The sequence below is a fragment of the Diceros bicornis genome, chromosome 37 (assembly GCF_020826845.1).
Source record: "Diceros bicornis minor isolate mBicDic1 chromosome 37, mDicBic1.mat.cur, whole genome shotgun sequence".
NCBI classification, from domain to species: domain Eukaryota; kingdom Metazoa; phylum Chordata; class Mammalia; order Perissodactyla; family Rhinocerotidae; genus Diceros; species Diceros bicornis.
Genome location: NC_080776.1, coordinates 1,228,182 through 1,244,545, shown reverse-complemented (window position 1 = coordinate 1,244,545; position 16,364 = coordinate 1,228,182). Strand labels below are relative to the sequence as shown.

The 16,364-nt window shown below is 41.3% G+C and overlaps 1 protein-coding gene across 2 annotated transcripts in view; it reads right to left on the bottom strand.

Annotated features, from left to right (window-relative positions):
* UNC80 (unc-80 homolog, NALCN channel complex subunit) overlaps positions 1-16,364 on the bottom strand; it is a 199,013-nt gene that overhangs the window by 147,525 nt on the left and 35,124 nt on the right. The window contains exons 8-14 of one of the 2 annotated variants that reach the window (XM_058532911.1): positions 14,116-14,377; positions 12,865-12,999; positions 10,581-10,797; positions 9,770-9,910; positions 8,492-8,760; positions 7,056-7,424; positions 1,911-2,045 (exon numbers count right to left, since the gene is read on the bottom strand). In XM_058532911.1, coding sequence (XP_058388894.1) covers positions 1,911-2,045; positions 7,056-7,424; positions 8,492-8,760; positions 9,770-9,910; positions 10,581-10,797; positions 12,865-12,999; positions 14,116-14,377 — 1,528 coding nt within the window. The remainder of the gene's footprint in view (positions 1-1,910; positions 2,046-7,055; positions 7,425-8,491; positions 8,761-9,769; positions 9,911-10,580; positions 10,798-12,864; positions 13,000-14,115; positions 14,378-16,364) is intronic. The other variant, XM_058532912.1, reaches the window with a different exon arrangement.

The following is a 16,364-nucleotide window of genomic DNA, read 5'->3' as shown; positions in this document are numbered from 1 at the left end:
CTGAATGAATATTCTAAACTTCTCCAAGAAATATAAAACTGTTAAAGAGTGAATTATCTTTCAATAATTTGGGACTATCAGCTAATGATCAGATTAATCTAAGAAACACTTGCTGGAATTGCTAGGCACTTTGATGAACACCATTACAGTAATCTTCTGTTGTTTTTTTTTTAAAAAAAAAAAGAAGTATAGAAGTATAGAGAACCTGACCTGATCTGGTAGAGGTAAGAAATATTCTTAATATCCTAAAAGTTAAGTAACTTCTGAAAGTCCAATGCTAGAGAAATCTGGAAATATCTAATTCTTGAATTAGACCTTCCCAGGAAAAACTTCTCAAATCTCTTGGACAATGTGTTTACTAAGCATGGACAAGCAAACATAATCCTTATAATGAGTGTTACACTGGGCTACAACATAATGGAGGAGTTGCCATGTAAGTCACCAAAGCTGAGAAGGCAGGCAGAAAACCCTCTGGACATCCTGACGGGAAACGTTCCTCTTGGAGAGGAGAGCATGGTGGACCAGGCAGTAACAACGGCCTCCAAAGTGGCTTCTGACCCAAATGGCCCTACTTTCTCCAAGTTTAGAAAGGTTCTGGTGTCAGAGCCAGTCTATACCTCCAACTAAAGCATGACACTTACTATTATATTTTAGTGTTTCATTTCACAGAATTGGTCTTCTGCATGAGGAGTGATGTGGTTTTAGCTTTAAAGGCATTTATTCATATTATGATAGAACTAAAAATCAAAGATCAAAAACCACATACACATGTGCAAAGATGGGGGCAATGTCAGCTTCCTATTGCCTTATTAATTATTATTTTGATTTTTTTAACTTTTGGCCTCAAAATCTAGATCTTGGTCAAAATTTTCAAGTTTCAGAATTTAGAAGTGAATTACTGTGAATATAACCCCCCATATACATATAATAAACTAATACAACATAATAGGATACAAAAGGAGGAGAGAAGGATAGATAGGTGGATGATAGGTAGATGATAGATTAAGAAACCCAGCATGCTAGTACTGTGTGAACATTTCATGACAAAACCTAACACCAAGGAAAAATGGGCGGCGTTAGATTTTGACATGATCCTAAAACTCTGCTAAGATATGCCAAAGGGTTTCCTGAACTCAAATTTGCATCAAACTCTCATTTTTAAGAGAGTATTTTCTTACGATTTCAATTCAGATGTACGTATGAGACAACTAGCCCAGCCTGGGCTTGTGGAGGAGAGTTACTGCTCAAGTCTGAAGGGAAAAGTAGCAATCAGCAGAGGCAAATGAAAACGAGCTGGAATAGGACCACGTTACATTACAGAATTACGCTTTGCAAGCTCACGTGCAGAGTTTCAGGTTTCACACAGTTCAAAGAGACACAATCTCAAATGTTTAGAAGTCAAGGTTCATTCTCAAAGCAGCCAGAAAATGACTGGCTACTTTTAAAGTCCTGTTTTGTCCCAATAAGGGCCATTTTTCATATCTGAAAAAGAACAAACTAAGCCTTAAACTTTGACCCCTTTCTCTACCATAAAATATGCTTCTATAGTACCCAGGCAGGTAATGAAAAAGTCATTTGTCACAGACCATCAGAACCTTGCTGAATGTATTCATCTTTGCAAAGCCTTTCAAACTATAATCCACACATTCCAATTATACACCTTCCACCAACTGGGAGTTGGCCTGCCCTAGGCAGGAGGCAGAAGTGTCTTCCCAATTAAACTTTCCTAAGCCTGGGTTTTAGATGTCTTGAGATATCTTGTGGGAATCCTCCCACCCCAAGACAGCATTAATTACCCCTATGAAGTACAATATTTTTCAGGGACACTGACCCTCATTGTCAAAGGACTCATTCCTAAATTGGAGGGAGGGAAGAGGGGGAGGAAATGGAATCTACTTTAATTCTCTTACATTCTCCCGGAATACCTGGTGTCTCAGACGATCTCCAGAGAGCCCTCGGTGTCCCTCTCCACAACCATAGGCACATCCCAGAGACTTCACTATTTTGATGAGCATGGTGAGAGCAAGCCTATGGTTGCTTTCACCCTGGTACCCACAAACGAGAAAGAAAGAGAAGTTCGTTGACTTAGTCACCAAGGTTCTTTTGCTACTAAGATTCTATTTTAGTATTATACCAAATTCACATATTTTACAGTGCACCTGCAATTTGGGAAACAGAACTGTCAAGGGCTCAGCAAGCAAGCTAACTTCTCCAAAATCTAGAATGTTATCTAAAAGAAAGAAAAAAGTCTATGCATTTTGAACACTCTGTAGTGCTAAAGGATATGAATGTAGACCTCTTTATTAGAAGACAGGCTTTCACATTCTCGATGGACTGACTATCAGAACTGTCTAGAGAGAGACGGTGGGAACTATCAGTGATGAAGGCAGACAGACTTTCCCAGAGGCTACTCTCATCAACGGGCTTCTGATAATTCCACCAGGCAAGGATTATTGCTAAATTTCTGAAACTGATCCAAGTCTGGGACTTTGAAATTGCATGGCAGTTTTTGACATTTTCAAAGGATTTTTCTAATTTTATACTTTTCACTGTATTGTAATACTCAAGCAGAAGGAAAGTGAGAATATAAAGAAATTTGTAAACATTCAGCTTGATTCTTCCTTTGAGGCTAAACAGGAAGCCTTCCTGAGTGAATCATGAGAACTGTCATCATCCTTTCTTTTGTCCCATTTAATCCTTGCTGTTAGTGGAGAACACAGCTTCCAGAAAGATGAACGTCCTTGAATTATTTTCAAAGAAGCATGAGGAAGCCATTGCTAAGGAATGACGCAGATCCCAATGTGGGAGCACCATTACCTTTGGGAAGCTTCAAACTTCCTCAGTCCTTCTAGCTACATTCTGCTATTAGCACACACACCATGGACTTGAGAGTCCAGTCCCTGTTCCTTAACTGCATATGATGTTATGTAAGTTAACCAATTCTCTGTTTAGTTTCTTCATTTGTGAATTGAAGATCCTAATAGCTTCCCTTCTTACTCATTGGTTTACTATGCAGAACAAATGAAATAATGGATAAGAATTGCTCTGTAAATTGTGAAGGGCTTTTCCATAGTTATATGATCAGGCTGATACATAAACTTTGGGACCACACATGTAGAAAGATGAGTGAGTAGGGTGTGAAAGGGATGCGGGTTATCTAGACATCATCATGTGCCATATGTGGTAGGGTGGACTCTCTCCTCCACTAAATTATGTAGTGGGTCCTCCTTTCCTAATCTATAGGCTCATGAAGTGCATGGGTGCTGAACCTCAGAGATTCTCCCTTCAGACCCAAGCATTCACTCTGAGCTGCTGAAAGTGTGGATGCCTGACAGCTCTCAGTCGAGCTCCTCTCGAGGAATTGCCCTTATCTAAAGAGAGCTGCCTTACCCAAGGTTCTGCTCTCTTCCTGGGAGCAGTCCACCTCCAAAGGCTGATCAGGGGCATAAAGAGGGTGGGGGGTATAAAGATGGGCTCCCTGACTTCATCTGGGGATTACTTGGAAGAGTCAGCCCAGCTCCAGAGCTCCCTGAGTGATGAGCTGAGGCCTCTTTGCAACTACATGGCAGTTCAACTTCTCCCTCTGCCCATTGTGCTCCTTTCACACCTCACAGATGTTGACCCTGAAGGACCCCCCCAGTAAACCTCCTGCACACATATCTCCATGTCTGCATCTGTTTCCTGGGAACTCTACAGCTCAGGTGGTTGCAAACGGAAGACTCGAACTTATCGATATTTATTATTTATTTATATTTATATTAATATATACCAATTCAGAAACGTTTTAGTTTGGTTCAACTCTTAGCTCCATAACCTTGGGCAAGTTACTTAACCACTCTGTGCCCCACAAAATGGGAATCATAATAATATTCATCTCATCGAGTTAAAATGAGTCAAATGAGTTTATAGACAATAAAATGAGTCAAAACATGTAAGGCACATAATAATAGCAAAACAAATGTTAATCATGATTTCTAGGTGTGGGGCACTACTATCCTTTGGGGCAACTTTGTGCAAATGAGAAGAGGCGCTCCTTTGGGTGGATGAATCAGAAAAAGGAGAGACCGCTTAGGAGATACAGCCGGTGGGTGAACAGCTCGATGAGTGGAGCCTATACTGGATTTCAGTCCCCTGGGCCCAGAGCCTTTGTGTGGTGCACAGACCTCACAGCCAGAGGCAGCAGTGCCTCAGAAAAGGTCACCCTGGGTAAGGGCTGATTTGGAAGACTGGTTTACATACATTTCTTAAATTACTACATGTTCCTTTAAAAAAATTTCTAGCTCCAAATCTCTTTGTAAATATCTCTTCGGGTTTGCATTTCTTTAGACCTTCAGATATTCCTGGGATTTAGGTTCCTCTCACAGGGGACTTTCAGAAAGGTATATCAAGCTACAGGCAGAAACCAGGACAGATATTAAGTAACATTTCAGGCTTAATTCCCCATGCTTCCGGTGTTACTAGGTTGCAAAATGAGATAAACCCTCTGATTGCACTGAAAATAACAGATGGGTTTGGAGCAGAATAGACTTATGCAAATCACATACATAACGCATAAGTTTTATTTTATAAATTCTCTCTACCACAAAGAAAATTATTTTGCAGAGCTAACTACAAAACATCGTGATAGCTGGTTTGGAGACTAGGTAATCTGACTTCAAAAAATCCCATACTGGGGCTAGCCCGGTGGTGCAAACAGTCCTGGGGTTCGCCGGTTCGGGTCCCGGGCGCGCACCGATGCACCACTTGTCAAGCCATGCTGTGGCGGCGTCCCATATAAAGTAGAGGAAGATGGGCATGGATGTTAGCCCAGGGCCAGTCTTCCTCAGCAAAAAAAAAAAAAAAAAAAAAGAGGAGGATTGGCAGATGTTCGCTCAGGGCCAATCTCCCTCACAAAAAAAAAAATCCCACACTAATCAAAAGTAATAACTTTGGTCAAATAACATGTATATTATCAAGTATCTAGTATAATGCCTAGATTTTAAATAGTCAAGAGAATGTAAGAAATTAAATGAAAATACTACTTCTAAATTTTAGAACTCAAATTTTAGAACTAAAGACAAAATACGAATCATGAGCCTCAGAGATCCTTAGGATACATAACAAAACCCTCACCAATTTAGCTGGAATATCTAAGCTTTACTGATAAAAGCTTATCAAAATTTCACAACTGTTACATTTTTTCTTTATATTCTCCCTTTAAGGTTATAATGGGCATGGCATCATCTATCATTTATTTGAGTGACCAGCCTAGACCCATAGGTAATAACTGGAACTTTAGTAAGAATCTCACCACTTGCTGTGTTTATAAATTTGGTCCTTATAATTTGTATTTGTGTGCTAATTCCTACGTAACTGCTGACAATGATCCCTGAGATCTTAGAATCCAAGATCAAATCCCTGTGATCTGTACCATCATTTAGACAATCTTCATCTAAGGTGAGAGCTGGGGATCCTTGGATTGTCTTCAGTGATGTAAGGGGAGGTAAGAAGTTGGGAATCTTAAGTACCAGAAGATTCTATTAGAATTGAAAAATAACATATATATGATTAAGGCAGGAGAAGAAAATCTTAAAGAAAAGGTTCAGGAACCCAAGAATATTGGGGCAGGAATATTTGGATCAGAGTCCATGAATACTGCGAAGATAGGTGTAGATGAAGAGATGAAGAAACAGATGATGAATGCACATTAAACATACATCAAGTGGGACTGGAAAGAGACGGAGAAGAAACTACACAAGAGGAAAGAGTACTGCAATGCTTATTCAGACGTAAAAACCTGATACCCTGTGAGAAAAAAATGGACAACTGATAGTTTAGATGCAGAACTCTGCACGGTGAAATCTCACACTCGACCTGATGTGTAGATTGTCGCTTGTTAGAGATTCAAATCTCTTGTTCATTTCAATTTCTTAACAGCATTTTCCAACTAAAACCCCAAATTCAAATCAGCATGAGTTACGTGAAGTTAAGCTGTGATCATTCTTATTTAAAACCCAAATGGAAGGAGAAAACTAATTCTTGATGTTAAGGGCAGAGTTCATAAACCAGGTGTTGCCCAGGCAAAGGGAATCAAATTCAGGAACAATCAATAATAAGAAAGCTAAAGATACGGGGACGTGACACATTGAGACACGAGAGGACCAAGGCTAGTCTTCCAAACCAACACCTGTAAGCCAGCGGACTAACCAAACAAAATTCTTCCCTATCTTTCTCCTTAACTGATTAAAGTTGGCTGCCAAAAAATATGTTTCTTAGATCAAGAGAAATAACTTTGTCTTGAGGAAAAATACTGCTTGTTATGGACTAAATGTTTGTGTCTCCCTCAAATTCATATGTTGAAGCCCTAATTCCCAAAGTGATCTTATTTGGAGATGTGGCCTTTGGAAGGTAATTAGGGTTAGATGGGGTCATGACGGTGGAGCTCTGACCTGATGCAATCAGTGCCCTTATAAGAAGGGACACCGGAGAGCTTGCTCGCTCTCGCTCTCTCTCTCTCTCTCTCTCTGTGCACGCAGAAAACAGAGGTCAAGTGAGCACACAGCGAGATGGCAGCCACCTACAAGCCACAAGAAGAGGCCTCAGAATGAAACCTACCTTTCTGGCACCTTAATGTTTGACTTCTCAGCCTCCTGAACTGCGAGAAATAAATGTCTGTTGTTTAAGCCACCCGGATGATGGTACTTGTCATGGTAGCCTGAGGGGACTAAAACACTGCTCAACTAGGTCAGACCCTGAAGGTCTTGAGAAAGAGGCTACCCTTGGAGGCAGACTGAAATTATGGCAATGCGGTGTATAAGAGATGTTCTCCTGCAGAAACAACACGACCTGGCAACTAGCTCTAGCAGTGCTCGGATGGCAGCGGTTTTTGAATTTAGGACAGTTTCATCTGTTTCTACTAACGTCTGCTGATAAGCTCATGAAGAGATTTCCAGACTCACCACTTTCTTGCTCTACTGACTAGCTATTGTTCTGAGTCAACAAACTGCTGACAAGCAAGCACTGGAAAGAAACCAGGGGCGACACTTCGTGATGATGCGAAGGCAGTGCTGCCATACCTTCTCTTGGCTCTTATCCTTCTTCTCATACGGGCCACCTCCTCCATCTCCTCCTCCGCCTCCATCACCTCCTCCTCCTCCTCCGTCTCCACCTCCTCCTCCTTCTCCTCCACCATCTCCAGCTCCACTCACTGTGGGGCCCCCAAATCCGCAGGCGGAACTTCCAGATGCTCCTTTGAACTGGAAGGTCCCCTCACTTGGCCTCTTTTCCACAGCCTCGTTTTCCTTGTTCTCGCTTTTCCTCCTGCTCTTCTCCACACAGGGCACCACCCCAAGCTGAAGTAGGCATTCAACAATGTTCAGCGCCACATCACAGATCCGAGAGCTGATGTCATGGTTCAGGACAAGATAAACAGCCTTCAGAACCACCTGCAGGAAGACGAAGGTAAACAGAGGATTAACTTACCTGAACTGCCTCTTCCTAAAGAGGTTTGGTTATTCTATTTAATCTATTTCCTCTAGGCTGTTCTATGCACTTGAGCATAAATAATCCAAGTCATTTTCAGACGTTCCTATCTAAGCTGCATTGGGACCTTGTGTTTGTGCTTAATACAGAGTATAACTCACCCAAAGAACTGAAAATGTGTATCATCTCACTTAAATATTCTAAAACTTGCCATGATATAGACAGTGAATGGGGATACTGAAGCATAGCGAATTAATGGGTAATTATTTGCCCAAATGGAAACTTGTTCAACCGATTTTTTAAATTGAAGTGTTTTAATCCTCTGCCTTTCACTTTCCACCAATAATGGATAAAGAACAATGACTTCCTTATGCACATAACAGAGGGAAATTTGTGTGTTCACAATTGTACCATTATTTACACTGCAATTTTAAATGAAAAATATTTGCATGTTTAAATTATGTCCTTTCGCTGATTTTAATATTTTAAATTATTTGCTGAGCCAGGTTCCCTAATGTGAAATAAAAAATTTTGTGAAATATAATTGTAATATACAACAACCCTTTCACATGTTAATAACTATAACCAAGACAGGTACTCTGGAGAACGCAGGTTTAAATCTCTTAATGGACTTGTACTCATTTTTCCCTGCTACACGGGAGGTTTGTAGTCATGTTGCTTATATAACAAAAGAAAATAAACTGAGAACTTTTTATTCTCATTCTAAAAAGAAGGGACTCAGCAAACACACACATTTATGTATATTTATATACGTATACTCAGGATTCACTAATGTTTTGGATTATAAAAATATTTTGAGATCAGATCAAATGTAATAGAATGCTTAAAAAAAGGGAAAGGTGCATCTAAGATGGTTGACACACTGGTGAAATTTTTCACATGGGTAGTTTTTCATTTCAAGGTTCAACATTCATAAGAAACCATACGCCCATTTTACTCAGCATTGTAAAAACCGGACCAAAGAGTCAATATCTTTCAAGCTTCGGTAAGAAAAATTCTTGCTCCTTACAGAAAGATCAAGCATGCCATTCTTGTGGACAAAGTTGTTGGTCCCATCAATGTGTTCTGTGTCCTCCAAGTAGCTATAGTTTATGCAGGAGTCTGTGAGGCTTCGCGGCAGGTTCGCACACGCCAGCGGTTCGTGTGGCATCTCCGGGATAGGCACCTGGTTGCAGAGCTTCCTCATATGCTCACTGAAGAAGTCTGCGTAGCCTACGTTGAATGACGCCAATGTGGTATTGAAGGTTGCCACTGTGATGGTGGAGATCTGGGATCGCACTAATAAAAGGAAAGCCACGTCTTAGTTTTCCCATATTAACCTGCGACACCATGTTACACGGACATTCATGACCACAGTCACAGCTGTAGCTTTCGCAGATATTTGACAGTCTTAAAGCTATTCTCAACTCCCTTGGAACGGCCGCAGGTGTCAAGGTCATCTAATATCTGATAAATAATGAAGGTTATGGAAAATGTGAATTCCAGCTGGCTTCCTTAAGACCCAAGCTAGAATTTAACTTTTGTCTAATAGGTGGATTTTACCCCGTATTAAATGGCAGACCCCACTGATATAGTTAAACAAGCTTAGTTGAAGTATTTCCCCACAAGTTTGTGGCTGGTAAAATATTTAATTTTATCTAGTATGTTTAAGCAATAATAAACAAGAAGAATTTTTTCTCCTTTGCCTGAGAGTAATGGAACAAAAATTTGTGGTGGTAACTAATAGATGTCATCAAATACCTTCAATACAGTCCCAGGGAAGGAGGGACGAAATTGTTGCTCATAGGCTAAGAGCACAGAATAAGAACCCGTCTTGGATTCCACCCAGAGACAGATGTTTGCTCTATACAGAGCACATAAGGCACTTATCTGAAATAGCAGCTGTCTGAAAAAGGAATCGGTGGCCTTGGAAGGCAGTGACTTCCCTCTGCCGGAGGTGGACAAGCCTTCAGAGGGACGTCATAGAGGGGAACAAAGTATTGGACCCAGCTGTCCTCCACGTCTCTCCTAGCCCCGTGGGTCTATGACCTTTTGAAAACAAGTATGAATGGCTTGCCCTAGTTTCCCCTCTGAGAGGAGGTGTTCACAGTGTGCTGTCAAATAGCTCTTGCTACTGTGGAAATTCTAAGAATGGCTCACAAGTAAATTACCAAGCAATGTAATACACGAATGCACATTTTCAAAAAGCACAGAGAGTCAGATTACAATGAAAATAGAACATGGAGTAGAAACAGGAAACAGGAAAAGGAACCTGAACTCCCGCCTGCAGCTGCCGCCTCCGACCCACCTTCCTTGAGGGTGTTTTCTCCGTGGCTGTTGGGGTGGTCTGGCAGGTCACTCACCAGCGTGTGATGAGAATGGGAGTGCCTGGCACTCAGGCTCTCCATCTCCGTGGCCGCGTCCGAACTGCCCCGCCGGGTAAATTTCCCTGAGACGAACAAGAGCACCACCAGAAGGTTTGAAAACCTGGAAGATTCTCTGCTGAGATTTTGTCTTTCCAAAGGATAGCAGTGAGCGTGAGGGGATAGTAACGAGGGCGTGAGGCACAGCCAAGGAGCAGGAATTGAACTTGCCTTGGGAACACTCAGGGTCAGGATGACAGATGAAGCTGCCTGTGACAGGGCCAGCCCCAATCTAAGCCAAATGTCAGAACCCATCTGTTGGCCCCCTGCTCACTGTCAGCTCCTTGTTTTAAGCTGGCCTTCTTAACACGTCATCCAGAAAGGAAAAAAAAGCTTTCTTTTTCTTTTCTTTACGTCTTCCTTTTTTAACAACCAGGTTAAATAAAAGTCTGTCTTTGGATTCACAGCGAAAGTTAATGCACGGAACTCTCGGGCCATGTTCCCACAGCTAGACTATCCAAGAAATAGGGCCATTACCTGTCTCATTATACAGGATTCTTGCATAATTAATTCAACTATCTGCATTTCTTTGGCTGTGAAGTCACAGTATTATTTTCACACTGGGAGTCTCACATTTGGGCCCAAATTTCTTGACTAAACTGTCTAAGAAAGATCCAGATTTGCCCGGGAGCCCTAGATCCAGATTTCTAAACAGGTCACAAGCTCTGCCCTACTTCGGAAGGCCCCTGTGGTCACCTAAAATGGTGGTTTGCCAGCCTCCTTTCTCAATGCCTCGCCTGTCTTCTCCAAGCCCAGAGAAACTTCCAAAGGAGAAGGCGCTCCGGGTGGGCGACACATCCAGATGGTCCTCGTGAAGCAGGAACGGCACTCCCATCCTCCGCGGCCTCCTCTTCCCTGTGTGGTGGAACGGGATGGAGCCTTTCCTTTCTCGGTCTTCTTTGCGGCTCTTGAACTACAAGGATGAGAGTGAAGGGTTAGGCACAGGGCAAAGGAGAGGTTACAGTCTGCTTCCCAAAGGGCTCCACAATCTGCAGTGAAATACAGAAAATGCTCCAGGAAGAAGAGACCCAGAAAGTCACTGAATATGATTCAGGAGAGATGGGAGAAATTTCCAAAATGCATTAAAGAGGGAAAGAAACGCAGAAAAGGTAACATGGTCCCTGGGTCTTTCTGCTGGGTTGGGTTAGGGCAGTGGTTCTCAAAGTGCAGTCCCCGGACCAGCAGTGTCAGAGTCACCTGGGGACCTGTTAGAGATGCAGACCCTCAGGCTCCACCCCAGACCTGCTGGGTCAGACTCAGACAAGGTGAGGCCCAGCAATGCAGGCCTGAATAAACCCTGCAGGTGATTCTGATACATGCTGAATTTGAGAACCACCGGACTAGGGTCTGTATATGGATCCCTGAGCCACCACTTGGACCAGCCAGTATTTTCTGTTTCATTTTTCAAGACTGAGATGAATTGTTCCAGCCAGACAACTTCAAATGTGTGCCGCTGTTTATAAGGAGAGTCAAAGAAGAAATCGGTACAAACCCATTTCTTCTGCCAGTCAGGCAACCTCAAGATCCAGCATAAATAAGAGTTTAGAATTGCTTGGGAAGCTTTTAAATTATACCAATGTCTGGGCCTAACCTTCAGCAATTCTGACTTAAGTGGTCTGGGGTCAGGCCTGGGCACTCGAATTTTTAAAAACTCCCCAGAGATTCTCATGTGCAATCAGTACTGAAAACCTCTTTTTTCCCCGCAATGACCAATGTTTTAGGAAAACTACAGCCACTGCCTATTATTTCGCTATCAATGAAGGCAGACATGACTGCCTGCTTAGCAACACTCTGAGCTCACAGATAACTTAATAATCTGTTCTGTGTTCTTCACCAACATAATTAAAATAATCATTTTGGAAAAGAGAAAACGAAGCTACCACACATATATTATTCTACACATATTATTTTCTATTTGATTAGCTCCATATAATTATAGAAAAGAGAGGTGGAGTGGTGGATTCACAAGAGCAGGGACTATTTAGCTAGAAGACCTAGTTTTGAGTTTGGACCCAATCTTTCACAAACTACCTAAAGTTTCTAAAGCTCGGTTTTTTTCGTTTTTTTTTTTTTTTGAGAGTAATAATCAACATTTATTGAGAGTATTTACTAAGTGCCAGGCACAGTAAGGACTGTACATGGATTCTCTCCCTTAATCCTCATAACCTTGAGGTTAAGTATATTATGTACCCGATGTACAGATGAAGAAACTGAGACATAGTGTCAGTATTTGGCCAGAATCACACGAGAGAAAGTGGCAGAGCTGGAAACTGAAGCCTGATCAACCGACTCCCATGTGTGAGCTCTTAATCCTCTGTGCTAAAGACCCCACCTTTAATTTCCCATCTTTAGAGTTCTAGCTCCTTGTGGATGCTCAATAAACGTTTGTTGAATTTGTTGAATGGACACCTGCACTGTGACTTACTCACAAGGAGAAGTTGTGATGGTAGTAAATGTAGTGGTCTGTTATAAGAATTTACTCCTTTATTAACACAGCTTGGTTTGTTTGCTGTCTTTAAAACAGAAATGACTTAAGAATAAATGTACCATGATGATCCTATTACTCTAAGAACTGCAATAAGACTCAGTTTCTCAAGTGCAAAATGTGGTGAATAAGGATTTCACGGGATTAAATGAGAACTATTTATATAAAGTGCTTGATCAAATGAGACGAAGCATCTAAATGCAAGTTACCATCACTGCTGCAGTTGCCTCCATCACCACTCTACAGAAGGTGCATTACACACGTCATCAGCACCGAGCTTTGTCACAACCCCAGGTACCACTGAGAATGGGACGCACACAGAGGGACTCACACAAGGTCATGCTGCCAACCAGGATCACAACTGGGACCCGACTTCTGTTCCCCGATGTTCCTTTCCCACCTACCCCACGCCGCAGCATGATCAGCAACACCTCAGGCCCCACTGATTTTTTTTTAATTACCGAAATATCCAGGAGCATAAGTGGTTCTACTTACCTTCTTAAAAATGTTCATGCCAAGGTCTGAAGAAAGATCGGGAACTGCAGACCTCCGTAGATTGGTCAACGAAACCTTGGAAAAGGCCTCAGGGCTGAGAGACTTTTCCTCTTCATTACACTTCATGGTGAGATCCTTAATAGACAATGAAGGTAGACTTCATGATCAAGGACTTAGGGCTTTAGATCCGAATACTTTTCTTATTGAGATGTTGTGTTTTCAATAGGGCTATGCCTCCTGTTGCGATATCTATGAAGTATTCAACTTGTGTGTCCAGAGTTTTAGAATCTAAATCCTGCTACTGAGGAGACATATTTCATCTTAACTGTAACTTCTGTTTGGAGTTTTCAACAGTGAGACCATGAAGCTCCATATTCAGGAAAGCTAAGAAAATTGGAGGGAATAGGTATCTTTTTTTCTCTTTTTATTAAAAAAAGTGTTTTTCCATTTAATGATGCACCAAAGGAGAGACTCACTTTGGGTAGAATCATCTACAACTAAAACAGAGTCTATTTCCTTTTCTCTCTAACATTGCTCATGTTTATTTTCAGAATAGGCAAACTTTCTCAGACACAGCCAACTCACATTTAAGTGAACCCAAACAACTGGAACACACTGCAAATCACATTTTTCTCTGCATAGTCAACACGTGGTGCTGATGAGAAAGAGGGAGGAACAAGTGTTCAAGCTGATATCAGGACATTCATTTTTCAAAAGAAGCGATTTTCAAGGGAATGTCATGACATCAGTATACATTCAGTTTATTCTTCCAAACAACTGCAATAAATAGCAAGACTACATATCAAAAATATCAAATATTCCTAATGATGACATTGAGGTACCAGAAAACTTTGAGCTATGCAAAAGAAGTTAAGTCATGTTCAGTAAAATGCTAGTGTCAAGCATTTTATGATATTAGTCATTGACAGAGTAGATGTGAGAACTCTCTATTAACTAGTACTCCGATTAGGCAAAAGACTCAATTTCCATTCTTCTGGATCAAGAGAGGCTTACTCTAGATTAGTGTGCACTAGAGGCATTTAGATAGCACTTCTTTGAACAGTAAATTAAACGCTAAAGGCAGCAAAATGGTCCAGCAGTAGAAGACGGAAGAGAAAGGATAACAGCATCAGAGTAACCCACCAACCAGTCAGAACTGGAATAAATGCGAGCTGGATGCACAGAGGACAAAGAGAATCTGTTATGGCTGAAGTTGTTGATTCAAATGACAATGGACCACATTTCTCTTACCTGGGTTTTGTGGGTGTTCACTAGTGAGGGAGCTGTGGCCACCATCGAGCTGCTCCTGGGTCTGGGCAGGAGAGGAATGTCTGGCTCTGGGGGCTTTTCTGGCTTCTCTTCTAACATGTGTCGCAGCCTTTGTAGATAGTACATCAGAGACCACTGAGTGCCCTCCTCAGACCAGTGGGGCTGGAGGAGGCAGCGAAGAACAGCAACGTCGAAGTAGGTGGCGTAGCGGGACCTTTGGCACGGAGGTATCATGAGAGAGGCCCTGTTCCCAATGGCAGAAAGAAGATGACTACATTGGCAGTCAAAAGGGGAGGCACAACAAGGCTCATAGCTCTGCTTTTCTCATTTCTTCACTTATTTATTCACTTATCTCTTGTCTGCTTTACTCTCACGCCTTCCTAACTGGTCTCACTGGTTCCACTTTTGCTAGACTCTACCTGGAAGTAGACACTGGAGAGAGTTTTGAAGGGTAGGTAGGAATTAGCCAGGCAAAGAGGAGGATGGGGCAGGAGAGTGGATTGGCCTTTCAGTCAGAGGGAATAACGCCTACAAATGTATGGAGCTTTAAAAAAATCATGAGTTTTGGGTGGGTAGGGGAGAATCATGAGAAGTGGTATAGTTGATGAGTAATTTGAGTGTTGGACAATGATGAGAGCCAACAGAAATAGATGAGGTTCAGATCATGACGCTTCTTTAACACTAAGCTCTCAGGTTTGACTTTTACCTCGATGGAAGTGGGAATGATATTTGTGTACTTCATCAGACTATCTTAATTTTAATTGTGATAATATTATGTAAAAGAAGCAAGGAAATTGCAAAGTGCTAAACAAGCAAAAGTTATACTATGAGGAAAATGAAATCATTTTGAACATTCTAAAGTCATATATCCATGTAAGATAGCAAAGCTAATTTAAAAAAATCTCAAGGTTCTGAAATGCTATTATTCAATTTAAACACATGATATATTCATTATCTTAGTGTTCCATTTAACTGTACTACCAAACAGTGTTAAGCAATTAGCATAATACATCATCTTAGGTATTTTAGGGGATACGACAGTAAGTTAGTTTAACTTCCCCGTCTTGAGAAACATATGGTCCAGTGAAAATGGCAGACAATAAATAACAAACTATAAACTTAGAACTTCTGGGATCCAAGATAGAATCTTAATCTAAAATCTAAACTTAACCCATAAGCACAATTTCTTCCTGAGTTAGATGATGCAAAAGGGAAATTTTTGTACCCTGCTATCAATTAGCAAATGGTGCTACCCACACATAAAGAGCTTCAGCAAAAAAATGCAGCCACTGAGAGAACAGGAGATTTTCTTAAACTTCCTACACCCATATTTTTTGAATTGAAGGTTATGACTCATTATTGGTTCAAGAAATTAATTCAAAAGGATATGACTCATTAAAATGTTAACTCGAATAAAAACTATCAGAATGCGGCAAATGGAGTAAGGATTTGTATGGTTGGTGAAATTTTTGTTTCACTTCACTTATTGGTCATGAGTCATGAGTAAAATATATTTCTTACTGTGGGTTGCAGTAAAAAGTTCAAAGATACAAACCCAGCCCAGGTCTGGTGCCCTGTGAATCATTTCATAGCTTTTTTCCTTCCCAAAGCACACGTTGCATGTCACTAGTTGTATCTCATTAGCAGCACTGACTGGCGTGTTGAGGGGCAATTGCTCGCGTACACAGTGGTTGTGAAAGCTATCTTGTAGTCTAAATATTCTTGAATATTTTAATTGACAAGTAGCCAAGTAAATATAAGTTAAAATTCAATCACATAAGGTGCTACAATACTAATTATTTAACTGAGTTGGCAGTAAGATGAAGAGAAGCTGTCTACAATCACCTAAGTTCCCACAGATGTTATGCTAGAGTTCACGCCTTTTCCAAGGAGCTAGAATACTCCTTGGACATCAGCTGCTTGGCAACTTTCAATCCATCAGAAAGACGCATAGATTCTGTTCCAACCACTTTTCATCAGCTCCACAGACACCAACGTCTCTCATTAGGCTTATTGTAATTGCTTCCTTCTAGTCTCATTGCCTCTTCTCCTCTTCCTCCTCGCTTCTGCTCAAACCTTCCCAACAGATGTTTTTAATCACCCTTAGAATAAAATGCAAGCTCCTTTCAGTGGCCAACAGGGCCTGCATCAGGCTCTGTCCACCACTCCAACATCACTCTTTATCATGCTTGCTCTGGTGTACCAGTTATTTACATATTGCTTCTCAGCTC